Source organism: Grammomys surdaster, unplaced genomic scaffold (genome assembly GCF_004785775.1).
Source record: "Grammomys surdaster isolate TR1022 unplaced genomic scaffold, NIH_TR_1.0 64, whole genome shotgun sequence".
Lineage (NCBI taxonomy): Eukaryota > Metazoa > Chordata > Mammalia > Rodentia > Muridae > Grammomys > Grammomys surdaster.
The window spans coordinates 3,483,176-3,505,812 of record NW_021604566.1 but is presented as its reverse complement, the minus strand read 5'-3'; the positions used below and the strand labels follow the sequence as shown (position 1 = coordinate 3,505,812).

The 22,637-nt window shown below is 41.6% G+C and overlaps 1 protein-coding gene across 1 annotated transcript in view; it reads right to left on the bottom strand.

Moving 5' to 3' along the window:
• The window catches only part of Ca8 (carbonic anhydrase 8), a 90,073-nt gene extending 67,824 nt beyond the window's left edge, over positions 1-22,249 (bottom strand). The window contains exons 1-3 of the mRNA XM_028770318.1: positions 22,074-22,249; positions 21,134-21,325; positions 7,480-7,604 (exon numbers count right to left, since the gene is read on the bottom strand). Of these exons, the coding sequence (XP_028626151.1) occupies positions 7,480-7,604; positions 21,134-21,325; positions 22,074-22,176 (420 nt within the window). The 5' untranslated portion in view covers positions 22,177-22,249. The remainder of the gene's footprint in view (positions 1-7,479; positions 7,605-21,133; positions 21,326-22,073) is intronic.
• Positions 22,250-22,637: the final 388 nt, after the last annotated feature.

Genomic DNA, 22,637 nt, shown 5'->3' with positions numbered 1-22,637 from the left:
TTACATTCTATTATATGTCTTTAAAGAACATTCTCATTAGCTTCTAATGATCAGAACTTACATACTGTATGGGCAGATTAAAGGGATGGGGTCCTTTCTATATCACAGAGACATTTATCATTTCTAAATACATTTTCATTTAGGACAAAACTGGGAAGGAAACAAATCACATACACTACATTCCAGCTCCCCCGTTATATGAATAATTCCAAGCTCCATGTTGCATCCATCACCAGTATTGAACCAAAGGCCTGAATAGTAGTAGGTTTTGATAAAGTATTTTCAGATGGATGGATTGGTGGGTGGGTGGGCGGGAGGATGGATGGATGGGCAGATAGATGAATAAAAGGTTAGCCCAAAGAGATGTAAGCTTTGAGACAGCTGCTCAGTTATAGACTAAATGTCAAATGTTTATTGTCTGAAATCAGATTGAGATGAGACATGATTCACTACAGACCATCAGTCTGTAGTAAACTCAAATCTATAACTACCTGTGCATTAACTATATATCCATGAATATTATAGGTCTACACCGATTTGCTTTGTATCATGAAATCAGCCAGAATATGAATGCCTCTTCCAAATTTAGCTTGACAAAACAACGTTCTGTGTATCTTCAAACAGTAATAAAGAAGGAACTGCTTACAGATGAAAAATCAGAGGTAACTGCCAAGAAAAGGTCAGATGGGGAGGAAGGGTGGGCCCCTTGGGTGCCCCTCTCTCAGTGCACCTCCCCCCATATGGTGCAGCTGCAAGAACATTTCTGTTTGCTCAACATCATAACTTTATCTTCTAGTCAGTAATCTGGTAGGTTTCTGCACACACAAAAATATAATAAATGAAAAAGATAAACACTCTGGATCAAAGCAGAGACCATTATTTCCATGGAGTAAAAAGGCAAGTGCTTGATAGAATTCAGGAAACATAAACTTTTTTTGTTTGTTGCTGAAATAGAGTTTCTACAACTGTGACCACTGGCTTCTCCAGTGGTCAGTTTAGCCAAGAGGTTCAATGTGCAAGCCCCATGGGAGATACCAGAATACTAAACAATAATTATAGTCAGAGACTAGATATACTTCCTCATTGAAAAGTAATAAGACTTTATTGGAAATAACAAATCTAACAAGTGAAGCTGAATATTCAAATTGCAGAGCTTCTCTTAGAAGCAGTATTAATTCCTCTGGATGGTAACTGTTTGCCCCCAAAGTAACCACAGTCCAAAGTATTAGCTACATGTGCAAAGAAAATCCTAAATTTGTTGATTTTCCTCATAAGAACTGGCTTGGGGAGAAGGCTTTTCTTGAAGCAGACATTGATTCTTAGGTATTTCTGAGAATTGATCCTGACCCTAGCTGCCTCCTTCTTCAGACCTAGGAGGTACAAAGTAGGCAGAGCTGGGCTATCCATTAAGCACTCTGAAGGAACAGCAGATGTTCCGCCTTTGCAAGGTCATGCCCCTTTACCTTCACTAATCCACTGGGATCTTGGTTTCACAGTCTGCTTTAAGTCACAACCCTCAACCTATTCCCCATCATCTCTGTATTTAAGATGGCTGCAGATACAACAACCAGTCACAGGGTCAGATATCATAAACGACTCTTCTATTGTGTATCCATTGGATATACTAGCAAAGAATAGCGCTTAGGAGGACACCCTTCCCTTACATGAACTATTTAGCCAGCTTCTATGCTTCATCATGAACATTGATTGTATTTCCAACAAGTACTAGGTGATATTAGACCCTTCCAAACCCTCAGAGGCTTGTCCTATATTGATAAGCATTTGGATAGCTAGCCTTAAAAGTACATTTTAAATCTGAAATGCTTTAACTATTGAGTCTCCATATCTAATTCTTACCATACTCTGCCATAAAGTATCCATACTACATTTCCTTGAAAGTCAGTGGACATCCCCCTTAAAAAAGACTCACAGGCCTTATGCTCTCTGTGAGCAGCTCCTGGAAGTAAAATAACTCACTCATAATGTCTCTGCTAACCAAGCAAGCTCTTCCTGAGATCTCTTCAGAGCGGTAAAGAAATGATGAAAAAGAATTATGTCTCTTTATTTTCAGTGAAATACAAAAATTACCTAGAGGCACTGACTATTATAAAGACCAGGTCATTTGTACCAAGGTTACAATTCATGGTAGACACCCCACTTCCCTGAGGAGAAAGGGGAAACGTAGGACAGGAGCAGAGCTGGCACGTGTCTCACTGGAGAGGGAAGGAGAGCCACGACACTTTAGAAGTAAGGGCCCCTGCTCTACAAGATAATCTTTCTCACTGAACTCAGCATCTCATAAACAGCTAGTTTTCAGCTCATTCATAACTTAGCCCATGCAGAGTACACAAAGCAAGAGCAGCTTTTTAAACATAACCTAAATAAAGGCAAGGGCCTGTACTACAACACCACCGGCCTGCCACAGAAGGCATTCTTAAACCAGAGCCTTCCAGCTCAGAGTGCTAGTGTGTGAAGAATCGGTGGCCATCCCCTACATCATTCTGCATCTGGAGAGCACTGAGAAAAACAGAAAGAGTATCAAGCTTTTTAAATGCTTGCCCTAAACCTGCCAGGATAGTGTATACCTGTAGTCTCAGAGCTCTGGCAGCTAAGGCAGGAGGATTTTGAGTTCAAGATCAGACTGGGCTACATGCTTGTCTCTAAATAAATAAACAAATAAATAAATAAATAGAGAAAGAAAGAAATTGGTGTTGGATTTAGAGAAATCAGGTTAGAACTGAGCTACCTAACTTTCAAAGTTCTAGAAAGTTCTACACAGGCACCTGGGGGAAGAAAAAGGCACCAGTAGTTGCATGCAACTGTGAACCCTACAAGTTATAACACTAACCTGTCAGACGGGATACATCATCCTATGTGACAGAGGCACAACTGTTACGGAGGTAACCAAGTACCCTGACGGGATTGGAGGCCTGCCCCACAGGAAGGAAGGAATGCCTAGTACCACAAACCTGGTCAAAAATCCATGCCTAAGGAGGTAGACACACTATCTCCTAAATTTCTGTTTAAACTCAGACAAATGCTTCTCTCAGCCCTAATCAGAGAAGCCTCACTTCAAAAAGAACAGTGGCAAATGCAGAGGCTCATGGCTCCCCAGATGTTGAAAATAACATCTTGGGGTTTGGCCCTAAATGCGACATTTAAATCACTCCCTTTCGTGCTCAAGGAGCATCAAAGATGATGCCAAAGGACGTAAAAGTCAACTAATGATAGGAAGAGGGCTACGAAACGCCACCTTCTCGGCGCAGCACAGATGCTGGACTAGGAATTCACAACACCATCACAGGTTATCCTCACAGGTTCTGCCCAAGACAAGCTCTGCCAACAGTCAGCCATGAATGAAGGAAGCCCTTGTGGGGCCTCACCCGTTACTGCAGAACTACTGGCTACTGACATTCTGGAAAGGGGTGGACGTGGTCTTCAGTTGTATATGCCCTAGTGAGCCCACTGGCCAATGGATAGTTGTAAACCCAGAGTCACACAGATGGCCCTCGGTAAGCACAACGGATAATAAAATAAAACAAGAATGAATTAAGTACAGTAACGAGATCTATGGAAAAGAAGGAGTGAGAGGCCGGAAGGGAAGAGAGGAGGTAATTAGGATACAGTATATACGTGTATGAAACAAACAACACAGAATTAACTAATGATAAAAGAGACGCGACACATTCAGAAAATTCTAAGGCTCAGTCAAAGAACTGATCTAATAACAGATATTCTAGAAATTATAAGAACACAGAGGATCTGGGAGGAGTTGGAGGAGAGATGAATATGGTCAAAATAAACTATATAAAATTTTTAAAGAATATTACAAAAAATTATGACCATTGCTATAGCTCTCTTCCAAAAAGTCTACCAGCTTATACCTTCCAAGAATAATGCATAAGAAGCCTTATCTTCTCAACATTAATATTTCACTCTAAAAGTAAGAATACTTCAGACAGCAGCAGTTAACCAAATGACACATTTATTTGCCTACTACTATGGGTTAAGTGGACTGCAAATGTATCATAAGGAAACACAATATGACACATGTTATATACTACCTTGTTTTCCTTCAGGCTGTGTTTGTCTTTTGCTTTGTTCATAAAACCTCTTGATAAAGTTTCTTGACTATCACATGGTTAAATCTGTCTTTTACACTTGACATATCTTTGGCTCATACTTAGTATAGTCTTCTGGGTTCACAGTTATAAAATTGTACATTCCCATTTTCCACTAAAGTTTTTACATTTTCATTTACATTTTTATAACACTAATAACTAATAACTAACTTTAATGCTGACATTAGTTAATTTTTAATAGTGACATTATGAATACTATTAAAGATGTTCTATCTCAGGCCAGAAAGTCATTAAAAGTAAATATTTTTAATCAACAAAAATAGTAGAGGCAAAAAATAATTCTACAGATTAGCAGGAGAGAGGAATTCTTAAAATTATTCAACACTATGTAAAATGACAGCTTTGGAAATCAAGACTTAAGAACCTCACAGGGAAAATATTTATGGGCAGTTCTATAGAATATCCTTCTAGGAGAGGAGGCTATGGTCTAGTACCAATAAACCTGGAGGGATTCAGAGAAAGAAATTTTTAACCTGCCAAATTTACTCAGGCCCGTGAGTTATTCTGAGACCATGTATTCCCTAAATTCAACAATTAAAGTTCCTCTCTCATTATGGGCAGAAGGTGAGTGATATTTTTATTGAGAAAAACTAGAACTTGGCCACATGCTAGGTTCCTGATTGACTCTATTTTTAATTGGCCCAGCATAAAAATCAAAGCACATCCCCTAGGGTTGTGACAGTGGCTTTTCCTGAGCAAACATTGGTAGTGATTTACCAAGAATCAGATGGATGGCTGTTGGACTATTTCAGAGAAGCCAGAAATCCATGCTCCATGGAGGACAGAAGCAGAACACAAAGCCTGTAGGAATGAGAATCCCTGGAAAAAAGCTGAATCTGCAAAAGTTGAGTAAGTGGCAGGTTGGAATGTTGCCGTTCCAGAGGCTAATGGCTAAAGAGTCATTCTGTGACCTGCTCTGTGAGCCACTTAACACCCTGTGATGAGTCAGACCCAACATCCTGACAAACAGAGAAAAACCTTTTATAATAAGTCAACTTAACAAAATTTTCTCTAGTCAAAAGTCTAACGATTTTGTCAGACGGCATCCAAGGCCTATAGTAGAGTACTGCTCCAGCCAGCCTTACTATCACCTACCTACATCACCTACCTACGGCACATGAATGCAACGCCCATGGAAGTCTGAAGAAAGTGGAGCTGGAGTTCTAACTAGTTCAAAGCCACCTGACATGGATGCTTGGGGACAGAACGAGGGTCCTCTGGAGATCAGTAGATCCTCTGAAGCATGGAGCGTATCCTTCAGTTTTAAGAACTACAATGCAAAGATCCTTCTCTAAACCCTGTGAAGCCACAGCACTTACACACCAATAGAATCAGTCCAAACAAATGACAGATGACTAATGTCAGTATTTTCCCTGGGACTGCACCAAAGATAATCTTGGATAACAAAGAATACAAATACTACCCCATAACGACATTGGAAAAAAATGAAGCTAGTAATTCCATTATCCCCAATATAAATATCTCTACAGAAGCAAAGCCTCACTCCCAGAATTTAATCTTTACTCAAAATAAACCACTGCCTGCACTTAAAGAAATGGAGCAGTTAAAACGCCAAGTGAATAAACCTGCCTGAACATTAGGTCAGAAATCTCATCTGACTCCCCAGCTGACCACTGACCCCAAAATAGCAAAACTTCCGCACAGCTGTGAACTGTGTGACAAGCATAGACTCGGAATCGCCTCTGTGATTCTCTCTGCCCCATTATGCCCATCTTTGCCAGGACCTCTGCCTTTGATACTAATTAAAACACAATAGTGGCACAGACCTTCCAACCTCAGCAGGAGGCCAGGACTTGCTCTGTCCTCCCCTCTGACCAGCCCCTACCAGACCCCCCTTCCCTCCCATCCTCCACGGCTACATGTGATGTCTTTTTTTCCTCTTTAATGTTGTGTGGCCATACACTCTTTCTCAGGTACAGTCAGGACAGGAGCCAGAAGCAACATGACATGTTTTTTAAGGCAATAGAAATGAGAGGGTATCTCTATGCCTAGGGAATGGAGGAAGGGCAAAGCAAAAACAAAGAGCAACGAGATACAGGAAACCTTCCTCAACAGAAACTTGACGGCATCTTCTCTTGCTGAACTCCTGCAGCACCCCTCCTACACTCTTCAGTTCACTGTCATTTGGGTGCCCCCCCCATCCTTGAAGCATTTCACATTTCACTTTTCAAACTTGGGTTTCTTTTGAATGAAATCAATATCTAGAGCATCTGAGAAGATTTTAAAATAACGATTAAGATGATCCTGAAAAATATTCCAGTGTAATCCTGTCCAGTCCACGTAAGATATAGATTACACATTAGTGATTTCTAATCATGGAGACAGATCTACACATGGTTTTTTTCTAGGAATAAGTTCATACTTAATATGAAGTAGATCCTAACTGTGGAGGACAGAGAAAAAAGCCTAGCATTCAGAAAACCTCAAAACAGTTCTTTTTCACAATTGTCTTAGATGATCATTACTCTGTAATGTCTATCAGATATCTAAAACAGAAAGTCCGTTAGGCAGTTGACTATCTACATGATTCTACATAGAAGTAAAGTCAAGGTCTGATGTAGTTAAAGTGTAAGGCCTAGAAATTAATTAAAACCACAGGGCTGGGAATGAGGGTGGCCAGGAGGAAAGACGGGAGGCTTTTAGAAACTAGTGAACATTGAGGAGAACTGAGATTTCTTATGGAATTAAATACAACAAATCTTGTACCAATAAGATCACCCCATAAATTTTGTGACATTTGCGATGAGCCTGGCAGTTGGTAATGATAAGAGTCATCAGAAGAATGAAGAGGAAACCTTGTCCTCAAACTACCGGAGCCAAAGAAGTCATGGTCTCAACATGTGCCAATCCATAGGATAAGCCCATGACAGGAAACCATCAAATCCAATGGGAGATTTAAAAGGGGATGAAGAATTCAACCTAGGCAAGGATCCCAGAAAAAGAACCATTGGAGATATGACACTTCAACTATGTGTTAAAGAATGTATATGAATTCACAAAAAAAAAAGAAGTATTGTAGGGATTTCTTCAGGGGTGAGACACACACACACACACACACACACACACACATGTTCTCTATGACCTGAGACAGCATAAGCGCTGATCATTCTGTGGCCTGTGCCCCCTGTTCACTCTGAGCCCAGAAAGTAGGCAGGTAGTGGTCCATTAGCCACCCCAACCTGACTCTACCAAGTACTCTTTGTCTTAGCATAAACATAAAATTCAAGAGTTACACATCTTTCAAAACAAAGATCTTCCATAAATTACTGAGCTGTTTACTAAGCTATAAGATTTTTTACAAGATTCTTATTCTTACCTCCATGGGAAAGGCTTTGAAATTGACCGTGTGCTCAGAGCCACGCTGGTTTTCTCTTCCCCAGTGAAATCTAACTTCATACAGTTCAAACTCCTGTCCCTGAGGCAGCGGTCCTCCTGACAAAACTGAAAAGAGAAAATGATGCTGCTGAATGCTGTCCCAAGCTGTACACACAAGATGCATTGTGGTTACGATTGTGCTGCTGTTGTTGAACCCAGAAGCTCTCCTGGACTCTAAAGACTGTATCTGCAAAGTCAAAATGAAAAAACTGTATTACAACGGAGGTAAATTTTAACTGTCCAGATTTCACTAAGATTCTGATGCTTGCTATTCAGATAGGACCGTGGTAATAACATGGATATTTTAAGTTTTCTTGTTTTATACTCTAGAAATAGACAAAGTAATAAACCCCTCCTGAGATTCTTTTTTAAAATATTTATTTTAAATTACATGAGGGTGCTCATGGGGCAAGAAAGTGGTATCAGATCCCCTAGAGCTAGAGTTACAGTTACTAGCCACCTAATGTGGGTAACTGGAAAACAAATTTGGGTCTTCTCAAGAGTGGTGCTGCCTCTTAACCAATGTAATATCTTCTCAGTTCACACACACACACACACACACACACACACTACTGCAATTTCTAAGCTGATCACTGATCAAGACACCCAAAATGGTCAGAGCCCCATACAAACCAGTCACTTGCTGTAAGTCTATCAATGAACTAAGCTACATCTTTGGGTCATCCACTGGCATTAGTATAATTTCAATCAGAGAATAGATATAAGCTGATAAACTATGCAAGGAGAATGAATATTAATACAACCAGCAGGGCTGAAGAGGTGGCTCAGTGGTTAAGAGTACTCGCTGCTCTTGTAGCGGGTCTTGGGTTTCAAGCACCCTCATGAGGCAGCTCACAACCTTCTGTAACTCCAGCTCTAGGGGACCCAACACCCTTGTCTGGCCTCCTCAACACCCACACACATCCACACACATACCACAAACCACACAAACACACACACCACAAAATAAAAATAAATACAATCTACCAGGCGGCAGTGGCACAGGTCTTTAATCCCAGGAGTTGGGACGCAGAGGCAGGCAGATTTCTGTGAGTTCGAGGCCAGCCTAGTCTACAGAGTGAGGTCTAGGACAACCAGGGCTACAACAAGAAAACTCCTGTCCCAAGAAACCCGGTCTCAAAAAAAAACAAAAAATAATTTAAAAAATAAAAATAAAAAATAAATACAGCCAATTTATTAAATCATAGTTTTAAAAGCTAATGACTATTCAACATATCACATATACTGCCCTGTCTTCTCTTGGGCTGAAATTGTAGTCAAATAGCAATAATGTTCAAAATATTAGCCTGTCCAACTGGGCCACATCTAAATGCTCATTTCTGAATGTGATCTAGAACTCTGTCCCAAAGAAGGACACACTAAAGTTTGGTGGAAAATGCATGTTTATGATAACCTGCACGTAAGCAGTTTCTTATGTATTTTCTTCAACAGCCCCTAGAAAGATTATTTGTAACTTGAAATTTGTAACTTGAAAATAAAGCAATGGTCAATTTCAATGGAAATAAAGATTGATTCCAGTCTTTATTTCCTTTCTAGCAACTCCTAATTCAAAAATAGTATGAGTTAAGAATTTTAGGTTCTTTCACACAAATCGCTGACAGCCTTCCTCTCCAACACCCTAGAAGAAGGGTCAGTGAACAGACCACTGTCAACATGGGAGCCTGACAATTACCTCTCTGAGATCAGCTTCAACATCACCCTCAAATCCAAGAGACAAGAACGTGAACTGGTGAGGTACTGTCTGTTGTTTCTTTGATTCTTAGCTAATAACCAGTTCCAACTGGCTTTATGTCAATCTGTGTGCACTACAGTCAGAAAATGTCAGTTAGAAAGAGAACAAGAAGAAGGAACAAGATAAAGGCATCTCGCACATCATGAAGTCCTTGAAGGTATCTCACAAGGTTGGTTGACATCGTCCCACCAACTCCGGAGGAAAAAGAGCATCCAGGGGAAATGTTAATAGTTCTGCAGGAAGAAGTGAACAAACCCCATGAAGCGGGTGTGGGTGTGGGTGCAGAATGGGTGGCCATCTGATTAAGACTATGGCATAGGAAATCAGCACCCTCCACCTTCCATCACAACAAATTCCAAGGGTTGGTGTTCTCATCTTTATGGACAGAGGGAAAGGTGGGCTTGAAGGATTAAGTATAGTCAGCCACAGTTACGCAGCTAGCAAGCCCAGGACAGAGCCTGGAGCTAGAGCCTAAACCATCATGGGGATTAGTTAGGGACAGAGACTTAAATTATACTGTCTATGAGAATGAACTAAAAAATAATATAGATTCTCAGCCTAGATTTCTAAATTCTTGGTTCTCCTTCGGGAGCTAAATTCTATCAAATTTTCCAAAAGACAATCCAAATCGATCTAAAAGTGTGACTCAAAAAGGTTTACACATTCTCGGAATTCTGTGAAGACTTGCTCTGACTTTCTATTCTGTATGCACCCATGATAAAGATTTATGGATGTATGCAAGGTTTTTAATTTCAAAAAGTTATCATAGATTCTGAATAGTTCACTACCACATAGTCCTTTCCACTGATTGTCCAAACTCCACCTTGAAAAAAACAAGGAAGGAGATCAGATTCTACACTCTGTGTACCCTGTCACCCAAGCCAGAAAGGGAAAAGGAGAGTCACATACAGCACCTACCCAGCATCCTCTGAAGAACACACTGCATCCTCACCATTACTGCCATGCATGGCATGGGCCTGACTCCAGCCTTAAGGGCAAATTCTGGAACTCACCACTTTTAAATAGAGGCAATAAAATTATCTTGGGAGAAGCTGAGCTCCAGGTTGCAATAAAAATGAAAGAGATGTGTCATAAATTAGGCATACACAAATAAGAAAAGGAGTTAAACTATTTGCCCAAAACCCCATTATACACATAAACACACACAAAAGCTACTATAGAGTGATGTGCTGTTTCTTATAGAAAAGGGAGATACAACTGGTTTTGACATGGATCTCAATGAAACAAAAAGAAACCTATCTTTCAAAACTATAAGACAAAAATTACCAATACTGAGAGTCTTACAAATTATTATCATATTGTGTGACAGGAGAGAGAATCAGCTTACAAAAATGAATAGCTTTTCTTTACATAAACAACAAATATACAGAGAAAGAGGTCATGAACACACTCCTATATAGACACAACAGCCTCAGAAAAAAGAATATATCTAAGAATAAACTTAAATAAGGAAGTCAAATGCCTCTACAATGAAAACTTTAAATCTCAGAAAAAAAAAAGATAAAGACACTAGAAAATGGAAAGATACCCACACTCATGGATTGGTAGAATTAATACTGTAAAAATGATTATTCTATCAAGTCATCATATTCAATGCAATCTTAATCAAAATCCCGGTTTAATTCTTCACAGAAATAGAAGTAAGTATCCTAAAATTCTTGTAGAATCACAAGAGACCCCAGTTAATCAAAATAATCCTGAGCTAAATGAGCAGTGTTGGCAGGATTGCCACTCCAGATCTATTACAAAGAGAATCAACCACTAGTCCTGTAAAACAAAGATACTTTATAGAGCCATTGTAAGAAAAACAATATGATGTTGGCACAAAGGCAGACATGTCGACCAACGGGACAAAGTCAAGGACATAAACATGATACATATAACTACAGCCATTGGCTCTACAGCCATTGGCTCTACAGCCATCTGCTCCAAATCTTCCAATGTGAATGTGTAACAGGGAGTAACTGCAGAAACCAGAAAAGTAAAGGGGGCCATTGCGGAGGTAGGGGGATAGCAGGGTACAAATCATTTGAAAGCAGTAGGGAAAGGAGAAGTGGAAAAGGACTTTAACCAGAGGGAGGGATGGAAATAATTAAAGAAGGACAGAGGAGGGTAAAAGAACAGTAAGGATGTCATGAGAAATCATGCTGTTAACTCTTTACCTACAAATAATACACAAGAGCTTGTGTATATGCATATGTATACCGAATAAATAAAATCTTCCCATCTGAACTGACAGTAATCCCCCCAAAAGTCACAGGCTGTCTAATAAAAGCCTCAACACCAAGCATCAATAGCCTCCTTTGAGTCAGGGTTGTCCAAGAGAGTCCCAAAACATAGGCTGTTGTTGTCACCCTTGGTTGGCTCCCAGAGGTGGAAGATAGCCCCCGTTGCTGAAAATACCAAATGCTCTGGACACAGGACGCAGAGGACCTGAGATGCATATGACCTGAAAGCCCCTCCCTGAGGACTAGTCTTCATGGTACCAAAAGGCACCATACAAGCTTCCAAGGGAGAGAATCAACCAACAGTCACACCCAACTGTGATGATTATGAACCACAACAATGACCAGCATGGCATACACACCTTGGCAGTAACCAATAACTCTCTACCTAGTCTTAAGAGCCACCCAACAAGAGAGAAAGCATGCCTGGAACTGGAAATCTAGTCAACTACCCAAGCCGAATGTGGTCATGGGTCTTGGAAGAGAACCTACAACTACCACTTTACTGAACCAGAATACTTTCTAATTATGTTCTGTTTATTCTTATAACACAGATAACATGTAGTTCTCAACCCTCAGACAGAGATCATTAGTAAAAGCCACATCGAAATGCAGAGAACAAGAGATGACATAGTACCCAATGGATATATATACAATACAAATGTTCCTGATCTCAAAGATTGTTATAGAAAAGGGGACAGAAGGATTGTAAGAACCAGAGGAAGTTTTCTCTGAGATCATGTCTCCTAAAATATGTCAGAGGCTATTCCCATGAAGCTTCTTCATGAAGCTTGTTACCTAAACAAGACCTGAATAAAGACAACAATAGACATGCTAACATGGAAGGGAGAAAGCCTGTGGGGCCTAGACAAAGAACAGAGAAAGGCTGAGAGTAGGGAAAATGGTCATTTCCAAGGAGGAGCTCTTCTGTTGTTCAACCCTAAGATCACATACATCAGATACTTGTGTACATTAGATGGACTCAGACGGTTGTATTTATGTGTGTGTGTGTGAAAGAGAGAGAGAGAGAGAGAGAGAGAGAGAGAGAGAGAGAGAGAGAGAGAGAGAGAGAGCATGCATGCTTATATATGTGTAATAAGTTTTTAAAAAATGGTAATCATTCTACCGTGGGTGCTGGAAATTGGAAGTGACCTCAGGTCTTCAGGCTTACATAGTAAGTGCTCTTATCCATAGACCAATCTCTCTGGCCCCAGAGCTTCTGTTTTTAAACATGCTAAACATTTAAGCTGTTCTGACCCATATTTTGACAAGAAGATATTCAAAACCCAAGGGAATCACTTACAAATATTCTTTATCATCTATTACATGATACCAGGCAACATATAAAACACATAGAATACAATGATTTTAACAAAACAGACAAGAAATCCTGGCTTCATGGACCTCACATCCATTTAGGTTGTAATCGAATTCATCTCGGTCATGGGGATCAAACCCAGCCAAGTCATTCTTGGTCACTGTGGCAGTTTTATTAGCTGCAGTTAATTGTATCCCATTAAATTTTAATGAAGCAACCAGATCCTCATGCACCACACATGCTGTTGAGCGTATGCGATCACATAGAAGGAAGGCACAATTCTGAGACTGATCCTCAGGGAGAGGAAGCAAAGAGGTGGCTTTGTCCAGGTGTCAGGGTTTGTGTACTTTTCACTTTTGCTGCTGGTTAACAACTCAAAAGTAAATCATACTAATACAAGGTGGCCAAACACTGAATTTAATTTGAGAAGCCAAGTAAATGAACTCTTTATCCATCCTTCAAGATAGACTATTCATACACCAAAATAAATTGTCACTGTTGGACCCCATTCAGTGACATCCTCTAATGATACTATACACCAATTTTCTACCAAAAAGACAAATGTTGTTTATTAGGAAGGCAGTCAACCCAATGAGTGCCTTTCTTATGTAGCCACACACTAAGTTTTAGAGAGTGGTGTTTGGATAGTGCTTGGAAGATTCCTTGAGGGGATGACATCAACTCCAAAGAAATTACAGTGAAACAGCCTACGGATAACTCTTTTGAAATGCTTCATTTCCTTAGAGTGACTAAGCCGGGAGAAGAATCTGCAACAAGTTGAAGTCATTGCTGCTGTCCCCATTTCCCAGCTTGCTCTTTAACGGGCCTTGTCACAATGCTTAAGGGACACAGATAGCCCCTAAAGGAACGCTCTACAAAATTTGAGGATTGGGACAACTTGATGAACAAACATGTACTAAACCTGTCCAAGCCTCACAGTCTTTCGCTGAAAACAGATTTACCCTGTAATTCAACAGCTGTAATTGGAGGAGAATGCCTTCACATTTCATTTGAACTGAACACTCATTTTGAGTGGGTTGGACACAGAGGAGATGAAGCAAAAGGATCTGGCCTCAGCAGCAGCCTGGTGTCTCCAATGCAGCCAGGCATCCCCAGTGCAGCCAGGCTTCCACAGTTCAGTCAAGTATTCCCAGTACAGATAAGCATCCTCAATGCAGCTGGGCATCCCCAATGCAGCTGGGCATCCACAGTGCAGCCAAATATGCACAGTATAGCTAGGCATCTTCAATGCAGGCAGTCATACCCGGTGCAGTCAGACATCCCCACTACCTAAAGAATGTTCCCTACAGGAGGTATCAGAGACAGCAAAGAAAATGTTTGGACAATAGGAGGATATCCAGCTAGGGACATCAAAAACCAGAGAGCATGCACAGAATCACTGAAGACTTTCTGGAACAACAGCCAAGCTGAACTTTGAAGACTATACTAAGGAGATGGAAAACTGCAGCCAATGCAGGGAGAAGAATCTTGGGAAGGCTCAGAGATTCCAAGCAGTTCACATTTGTTCTGAGAGAAGAAATCATAAGTCACCAGTGGGCAGAGGCTCCATACAGGGGAATTGGGGTTGGGAATAATCATCTAGCCTAAAAATAGACTGAAAATTATAAAAGACCCAGAAGTAAACTTTTCAAATTAAAGTTGCTATAATAAGTGCCAGTGAATAGCACAAATGATCTAAAGTGATTAGCAATTTCTCTTACGCTGATGGCCAATTAAAAATGTCATTATCTTTGCTGGGCACAGGGGACACACACTTGTAATCCCAGCACTCAGAGGCTGAAGGAAGACAAGGGAGCCCAGCCCTGGGCTAATAGCAAGACCATGTGTTATAAAAACCAAGTATTCACCCTTTGAAGCCAGATGGGATGATGTGCTATCCTACAGGCTAGGGCAATGTCACGCATCTGAGTACCACACTGTTCCAGTAGAAATCTGTCCTTATCTGTAGTCACAATCTATGGTTTCTGTTATCCGCATTCAACACAACCTGAAAATACTCAATCAAAAATTTCAAATATATAGAGAGACTTCATCCATATAATTTGTATTCCAGTATGTGCTTAAAACTTTTTATATGATTATAACATATTGCTGCTAATTTCATCCTGTGCCTAATTTATAAGGTAAGTTTATAAGTATTTGTAACAAGAAAAACAGTATACAAAGAATTCAACACAATCTATGGGAGCTGAGAACATAACTACTACCAATAAATTAAAACTGATGTCATATTATATTTATGCTATTTTCTTATCATCATAAATATGTTCAATTTTCTTTAGTCTGAATACCTCAAGCGTGAAGATTGCTGCCATTCATCAGTCCTGATATGAAATCAAATGGTGTATGTGACAGCTTTAAATAACTTCCCCAGCTCCGGGAGACAATGGGGCACATGGCCTGGTCAAGTCGTCACTCACAGGATGTGAAAATGGGCCAAACTCCAGGCCAAGTGGAACTCTGCCACTTTTAAGGAGACCCAGTACAGAGAAGATGGTGACAGGATCCGAACCATGGTCCAGGCTCAGGGACTCCACCCCTGCCCATCTCTACCCATTGTCTCCTCTCCCTACTCCACACACTATCCACTAGAGCTCTGAAGACAGCACTTCAGCAGAATCCTGTGTCAGCCCGACTTTCCCACTGGTATGTACCACAATAGCCTCAGTCTTGTGTAATTTAGTTTCTTGCCCTGAATTTTCAACCAGCTCCCTATCTCTCCTAGGTCCCAGCTCATTCTGTGCTGCCATGTTAATTTTCCTAGATCAACATGGTACTTAAGTCTCCTATGGGGGAGGGGAAGTCTTACCCTTTAGACTCTGTTCATGGTTCCTCAAGACTGTGCTCTAATACACCCTCACTCTTGCATCTCCCATTAAGACTTTTACCATAAACATCTTCTTCCAGATGTACTATAAGACTTGCCTTCCATCATCATCTCTACATGGCTCCCATATCCTTGTGGTGACTTACATTCACCACATCCAAAGCCTGTAACTCTCTGTGTAAGGTAAAACTATAGCATTGCCAACTGCGTTCTACCAGCCAGAGGAAACCAACGAGCAAGTGTGCTGCACAGGTACACACCTCCAGCTACTCCGGACACATCACACACCTGGCAAGCCAGGCGCGCTCTATCCAGGTCCTACCCCTCCCAACACCACAAGTAAATGAGACGTCCAGTAGCTATTTACAGTCTGTTGTTCTCCTGGCTGTATCTGCTTAGCTCTTACAGACAGGTGAGTTTATGCTGCTGCAGTAAATAATCAGTAACTGTTGAGAGACGAGGGGCTATCAGGACCTGGGGGAACACGTGTCAAAAAGGAAAAACGCCACCTTCCACCTTCCGGATAGAATGTCAGCAGTGTTACAAAGGATACCTGGGAAAGCCTGATACATGTGCTCTGAGTAGGTCCAGAACTCCAAAACAGACATGCTGGGGAGGGCACAGAACCATCTGACTTGGGGAACTAACTACTCAAGTGCAAAGTGTCCCAACCTGCCCAGGGGTATGCAGCGTAGGGCCAGTCTGATGACAGAAACACAACAGGAAGCAAAACAGCACACAGTCTCAACATTGCGCTGCTTGTGTGAGCAGGGCTGAGGAGAAACCTAGAGAGCCCAGTGTGCTCAGGATGATTGAGTCTGAAGAACTGGCAGGGAGAAGCACTCAGAACTAAAACAGCCCACAGGTAACAGCATCTGAGACCAGTTTCCACACATCTCACTTCAAACCCAGCAGTTAGAGTATGATAAGGTTTTTACAGTTCCCCCTTGGGAGACCGTGTGGTAAGATCACCCGTGGCCTCAGCCCAAGGAAGTCTCCACAGAGCTGCATGGTGACACTAGGTGGTGGGTCCAAGAAATGCCCCCAAATCGTCGTTTCCAGGGGGGACCATACACAGGAACTGCATCATTAGGCTGCCACTACGAGCTTTGGTCTATGAAGCACAAACACTGAAATTATACTATAAAAAAATGGCATGGTCATTTGGGATAATTCTTTGTGAGGTTTTATTTTTACAAATAAAAAAAAGAAAACAATTTAAAAGAAGGAAAAAATGACTGTGTCCAGTCACTGGCATCCTCACAGAAACTAAGACCTCAACACGGCAGGTGATAAAATATAAGCTTTAATTCCTAAAAAAGAAAGAAAAAGAAAAAAAGAATACTGTGCTTACCCTATGGATACTATTTTTTACTTTTTTTAAAAAAAGATAACTTCTGGGTCAACAAAATGGCTCAGGATGTAAAAGCACTTTCTTTGTAGCTTGACAACTTGAATTTGATCCCAAAACCTCCATGTAAATATGTAAGGAGGCATAGAGTCATAAAATTGTCCTCTGAACCCCTGCCCCCCAGCATGAAGCCTTAATACACACACGCACACGCACACACACACATACACACACACACACATCATGTATACACACTAATAACAAAAATAATAATTTAAAAAGTTCATTTTTTAAAAGCCTGTGAGTGGAACACTGTAGGTCATGTTTATAATCCCAGCACTTGGGGGTGGAGGCAGGAGGTTGTTGAAACTAAAACCATCTCCAGCTACACATTGGTTTTTACACCACCCTGGATAACTTACATAGCTCCTATGTCAAAAACGAAACTAAATAAATAAGGTAAACAACAAATAAATAAATTCAATTTAAAGACATCCACTGTCATCAGGAATCACCTCCATTTAGATAGGAAGTGCTTCCTTGCCTGCTCAGGCCTCACTACACAAGAGGGGAATGTGTAAGCTCAGAATGGCCAAGGGTCAAAATTTAAAGCAGCAGAGAAATCCCAAAGAAACCAAAAGAGATGCTAAGTGGCCTGAAATTCTCATTTAGTAAAACAGAAATTACTATGGCAGAAGTGATCCCGGAGGTATGCCTACCACCAGACACAGCCGATCCTAAAGCCAGGCCCCATGTGCGGCCATGTTAGAGATGCCTAGGCGAGGAGAGGTCTGTCCTGTAGAATGGGAAGAGTGCTCCCCTTCCCCCTTCTGCAACTTGAGGACAACAGCTAGAAGGTACCATCTATGCAGCAGAGCATATTCTCATCAGATGCTATGTCTGCACACACCCTGACTGAGACTTCCCAGACTCCAGAACTGGAAGACATAAACTCCTGGTATTTATAAGTTACATACCCTAAAGCATTTTGTCATAGCAGCCAAATGGAAAGAGACACAAGGACAGACTTGGAATGGAGGGGTGTGGGGTATGCCTGGATGAGGGTGGAGGCATAAAGGGGAAAACTTCAAACAAGAAATGAAAGTCCCTAAAAAGAGCTATTCTCTCTGAACCCCATTCTCCATAGCCCAGCAGCTGCCTTTACAGTGCCTAGCAGATGAACAGAGGATAGGAACAGAGTACCATATGGTGGTACTCGCTTGGCTGTCGACAACAACCAGAATGCAAACATCTACATGTGGGCCAGCCCTCCCTTGCCACCTACCCAGTGTCCCTAAAAAAGGAGAAACAGCAAGTAGGTAAGATTTGAGGACACTGAGCCCCCCCCCAAAGCTATCTCTAGCAGACTCATGTCACCGGTCTCCATTACTGACCATGTGACCAGACCTCAGCCTCTGCCTTTCTGAACTGAGCATTTGAGACCCATCTAGACTCATCTGAAGTAGCAGCAGAGAGCCAGATCACTGAGTGTTTGAGGAGAAACTCCAAGAGGAAAGGACAGAACAGAACTGAGAGAGAAGGAACCCAAAATAAACAACAAAGGAGAAGGCAACAGAAAACGGTGAAGAAGGGCCTCACTGTCATAAAACACTGAAGGGTGAAATTCAAATGAAAATCAATTCAATCAGCACCAGTTTTTAGAAATCAAAAATGTGAGAGCAAAATCAAAAGGTCTGTAAACTTCAGTGTTTCATTGGCAGTCCACAGAAGGAGGAGCATCGCCAAGGAGCCAGAGAAAGGACAAGAAGGAAGAAAGGATGGCGTCTGCCACTGACTGTCCTGAGACAGGATCTATCATCTGTCAGAGCTGGGGGTGAGTTCCTGTTAGGTAATGTTAAAAATACATAAACAAGAATACAGTAGCTCCAAAGGAAAACAGTGTTCCATAAAGGAAACCCAACAGAGCCTCCGACAGAAATGGCAGGTGCAAGGTCAGAGCAATTATGCTTTCAGTATTACTTTTAATAACAATATAATTTAAGTATGTGGGGCAAAACCAGCACAGGAAAGAGCAGTAAGACTCACCTTCACTTCCACAGCAGGGAGCCTGAAGAGCTCTTAAATATCAGAGCAAACGGCATAAACGTGTTATTAAGAAATACAGAGGTAATGACAAAGGAAACAACTTTAAAAGGTTCAGCCCTGAAAACAAACATCTAGGTAACATTATACAGACTGAGCAGGTGATGTGTGTGTGTGTGTGTGCGTGTGTGTGTGTGTGTGTGTAAACAATTAATAATTAATGAAGAATGACCATGAGTTTGAAAGATAGCAAGAAGGGGTAATATGCAAGAGTTAGGAAGGAAAGGGAAGGGGAAATGATGTAACCATATTATAATCTCAAAAAAAAAACAGAAAAAAATAGATTTTTAAAGGTTCAAAATAGTTGTTACTAGAGAAACACGGAAGTTGTGGGTAGGGCGAGACAGGCTGTAGCTAGATGTAGAGACAATGTAGACATAGCCACCTATTCAAATTATATCTGTAATCCATTTGATAAAGAAAAGGCTTCAATAAATAAATAAATAAATAAAGGTGTTCAGAATTTAAAGACAATTCCTTAGAGAAGCTGAAGTAGCCTAGGAAAAGTAATAAACTAATTAAGAGGTTTTTTTTCAGTTACTTGCCTTTTTTTTTTAAAGATAAGCTCTCACTATGCAGCCATGGCTCAAATTCACTATGTAGATCAGGTTAGAACTCACAGAGACACCACCTTCCACTGTCTCTGCAGTGCTGGATTAAAGGTGTGCACCAACATCCCCCAGGACTGACTGACTTTTAAGTTTGTTGAAATATTAAAAGGGAGAAATTACTGTAGTGACAGAAAAGGACTGGGCACCTGAGGGAGGAAGGTCCCCAAAGAAGTGGAGAATGAAGTCTGGACCTGGCATTGCAAGTCAGGACAGAACTGTGGACAGCAGTTCCTCCTGCTCAGGAGTGGAGGTCAGAGGAGGGAAGGGGTGGAGGAATATATAGAGAAAATATATAACGACCAGAGATAAACATCTCCAAAACAAATCTACATTCACAGTGTGTGTGAGTGTGTGTGTACATGTGTATGTGTGTGTGAGTGAGTGTGTGTGTGTGTGTATTTACTAGCTCCATATAAAACATACACTGTCCTTCAGAAGCTGTCCCCACCATGACTAAACTCTCAATAGCTGCAAAGAATACATACTCTGCCTCATGGATTTCGAATCAAAAGTGTGAAACATGATGAGTAAAGGAAGGAATAAATATCTTCCTTACCTAATGACAGACCTAACGGCTTCATGGCTTGAAATACCCAGTTTATCAGTTTGGAATTAATGCAAGCACAATCTGTCTCTAAAACACATCAAGATTCAATGCATTAATGTTCCATTCTCTCCAGGAGGAAAAATAGTCATTATTTCCCGTGAAAAACACAATCTTAATACTAATGTTTTTTAAATCTGCTTTCATCTCTCCTACATTTAAATTGAAAAGCAATTTTCCTGGAAATTGAATTTTCTGCAAAATATTTCAGATTCATTTTAATGAGGCTCAGGAAGAGTGAGTGAGCTAACAATAAACAAAAGCAAGTGCTAAGTTGCCACTTAAATATCTGGCTGCAGTCGACACTAAGATTATTCTTGTCATTAATAGAGAAGGGAAATTTTAATTTGAAAAGTTTATCTCAAACACAGATGACATCAATAAATTCCAATCTTTGGTCTCACAAACTATTTTTTAAAGCATTATAATTAAATGATTTTAGCTAATCAATAATTTAGAACAAAATGCACCGCAGAAAGATTCAAATCAGCATGCCTGTGTATGTACTCCTTTCTTCATAGTTCAGTAAATGTTTGTTTAAGCAACAGAGGCGGCTCCAGGCCCAGCGTTGGAAGAACAGTCAGCTGAGATATCGATCACTTTACCCTCTTAGCCCTTCAGAACTGTGTCAGAAAATAATTCCCAGAAAATCCAACTTAAAAAGAACTATGAAAATAGAAACTGCATTGGTGTCACTTTTAAAACCGTACAAGTAAAATCCTCTTGCTTATAAAAGTGCAGAAACATGCGTTCCAAATTACCTGATTTCGACTTCAGGATGACTTGAATGGTGTGTCCATCGTTGGTGACTTCACAGTCCCGGCACACCACGTAATTCGGAGACAGGCGGACATCCAGTAGCGAGGGGTCATATCTGGCTTCTCTGGAGTTCAGGTTGATAGGCGACTGGTACTCCCCATTAGCATCAGGAAACACTAAGCCCCACTCAACACCTGAAGACAAAATGAGACTAGGTTGTCTTTTAAGGGTAATGACAGTAAAATATACACGAAAATCTCATAATCCTTGATATCATAACTGTGACAATTATCTGTATATAGATGACATATGAGAAATATGTGTAGGTTTTTATATCCATTACGTGAGTGATCTGTTGTTAAATATCACACACAAAATCCTTTACTGCTGTGTTTATATCTGTGCATACAGACGCCTTGATGTAGGGATCTAGGAAACGTATGCCATCTTTAAGTGACTAGAAACAGACGCCACAGAAATTTCTTCTGCTCATCAGTTCAATTATGCGCAGTACTAGGAAATTTCCGCAAAACCCAACATGCTCAGAGACAACAGAAAACCCGTAACGCTAATGAGCGCCACTTGTTTAAAATGCAAATACAGTGTCCCATACATATAAATATGGGCTCTTTTGCGCTTTTCTCCGTGTATACACTAAACATGGGCACTAATGGCTATTCGGAGCCCTGGGTCTGCGGAGACAGATTTAGGAAACTCTTTTTAAAGTCCCCAAGAGCAAAGACCCAGCCTCCAATTCAGGACGCGTTTTCTGAAGCACGTTTGGAAATACTTCCCAAGACTAGAAAGCAACTCGGTTGCTCCAGGCTGGGAGATGCGGTTGCCCGGGCGCAGCAGGTGCGAACCGCACACGGGCAGCCTCGGCGGGGCAGGCGCGGGACCGCGTGGGGCGGAGCAGCCGAGACAGCAGCCTCACCAGCCTACCTTCCTCGTAACCCCACTCCACGCCCTCCTCCTCCTCCTCTTCCTCGTCTTCCTCCTTCTCAGGGAAGGCGACTGCATCCTCAATGAAGCTCAAGTCAGCCATGGGCAGCTCTGCGGCGCGGGTGCGGGCGCGGCAGGCGCAGGGCTGGGGACTGCGCGGAGCGTGGCAGTCCCCGCGAGCGCGAGCGGCAGCCGGTCCGGCGCAGGCTGGCGCGTTTTAAGGTCGGTGGGGGAGTGTCTGGCCCAAGGACACGCCCCCACCCTACACCCCACCTCCACCCCCTCCCCAACCCGGACAGGCACGCCTGCGAAAGCCGGGCTTGGGCTGCTGCGACCCGGGAAGTCTGCTGCACCCAAGCTCTTATACCCTTCGAGAAGTCTGGGGACCACAAAGACCAGCCTGTCTCCGGTGCTCTCCTTGTTCCAAAATTTCCCCAAAGGAGTTGTCCTGCTTTGGGAACGGGACTGAAGACGGTGAACCCAATAAGACTCCCCGGTGGAACGGGTTATTGGCCATCATTTGCCGGTCAGTTTTGTTGGGTTTGATTTTGTGAGACTGAGTCT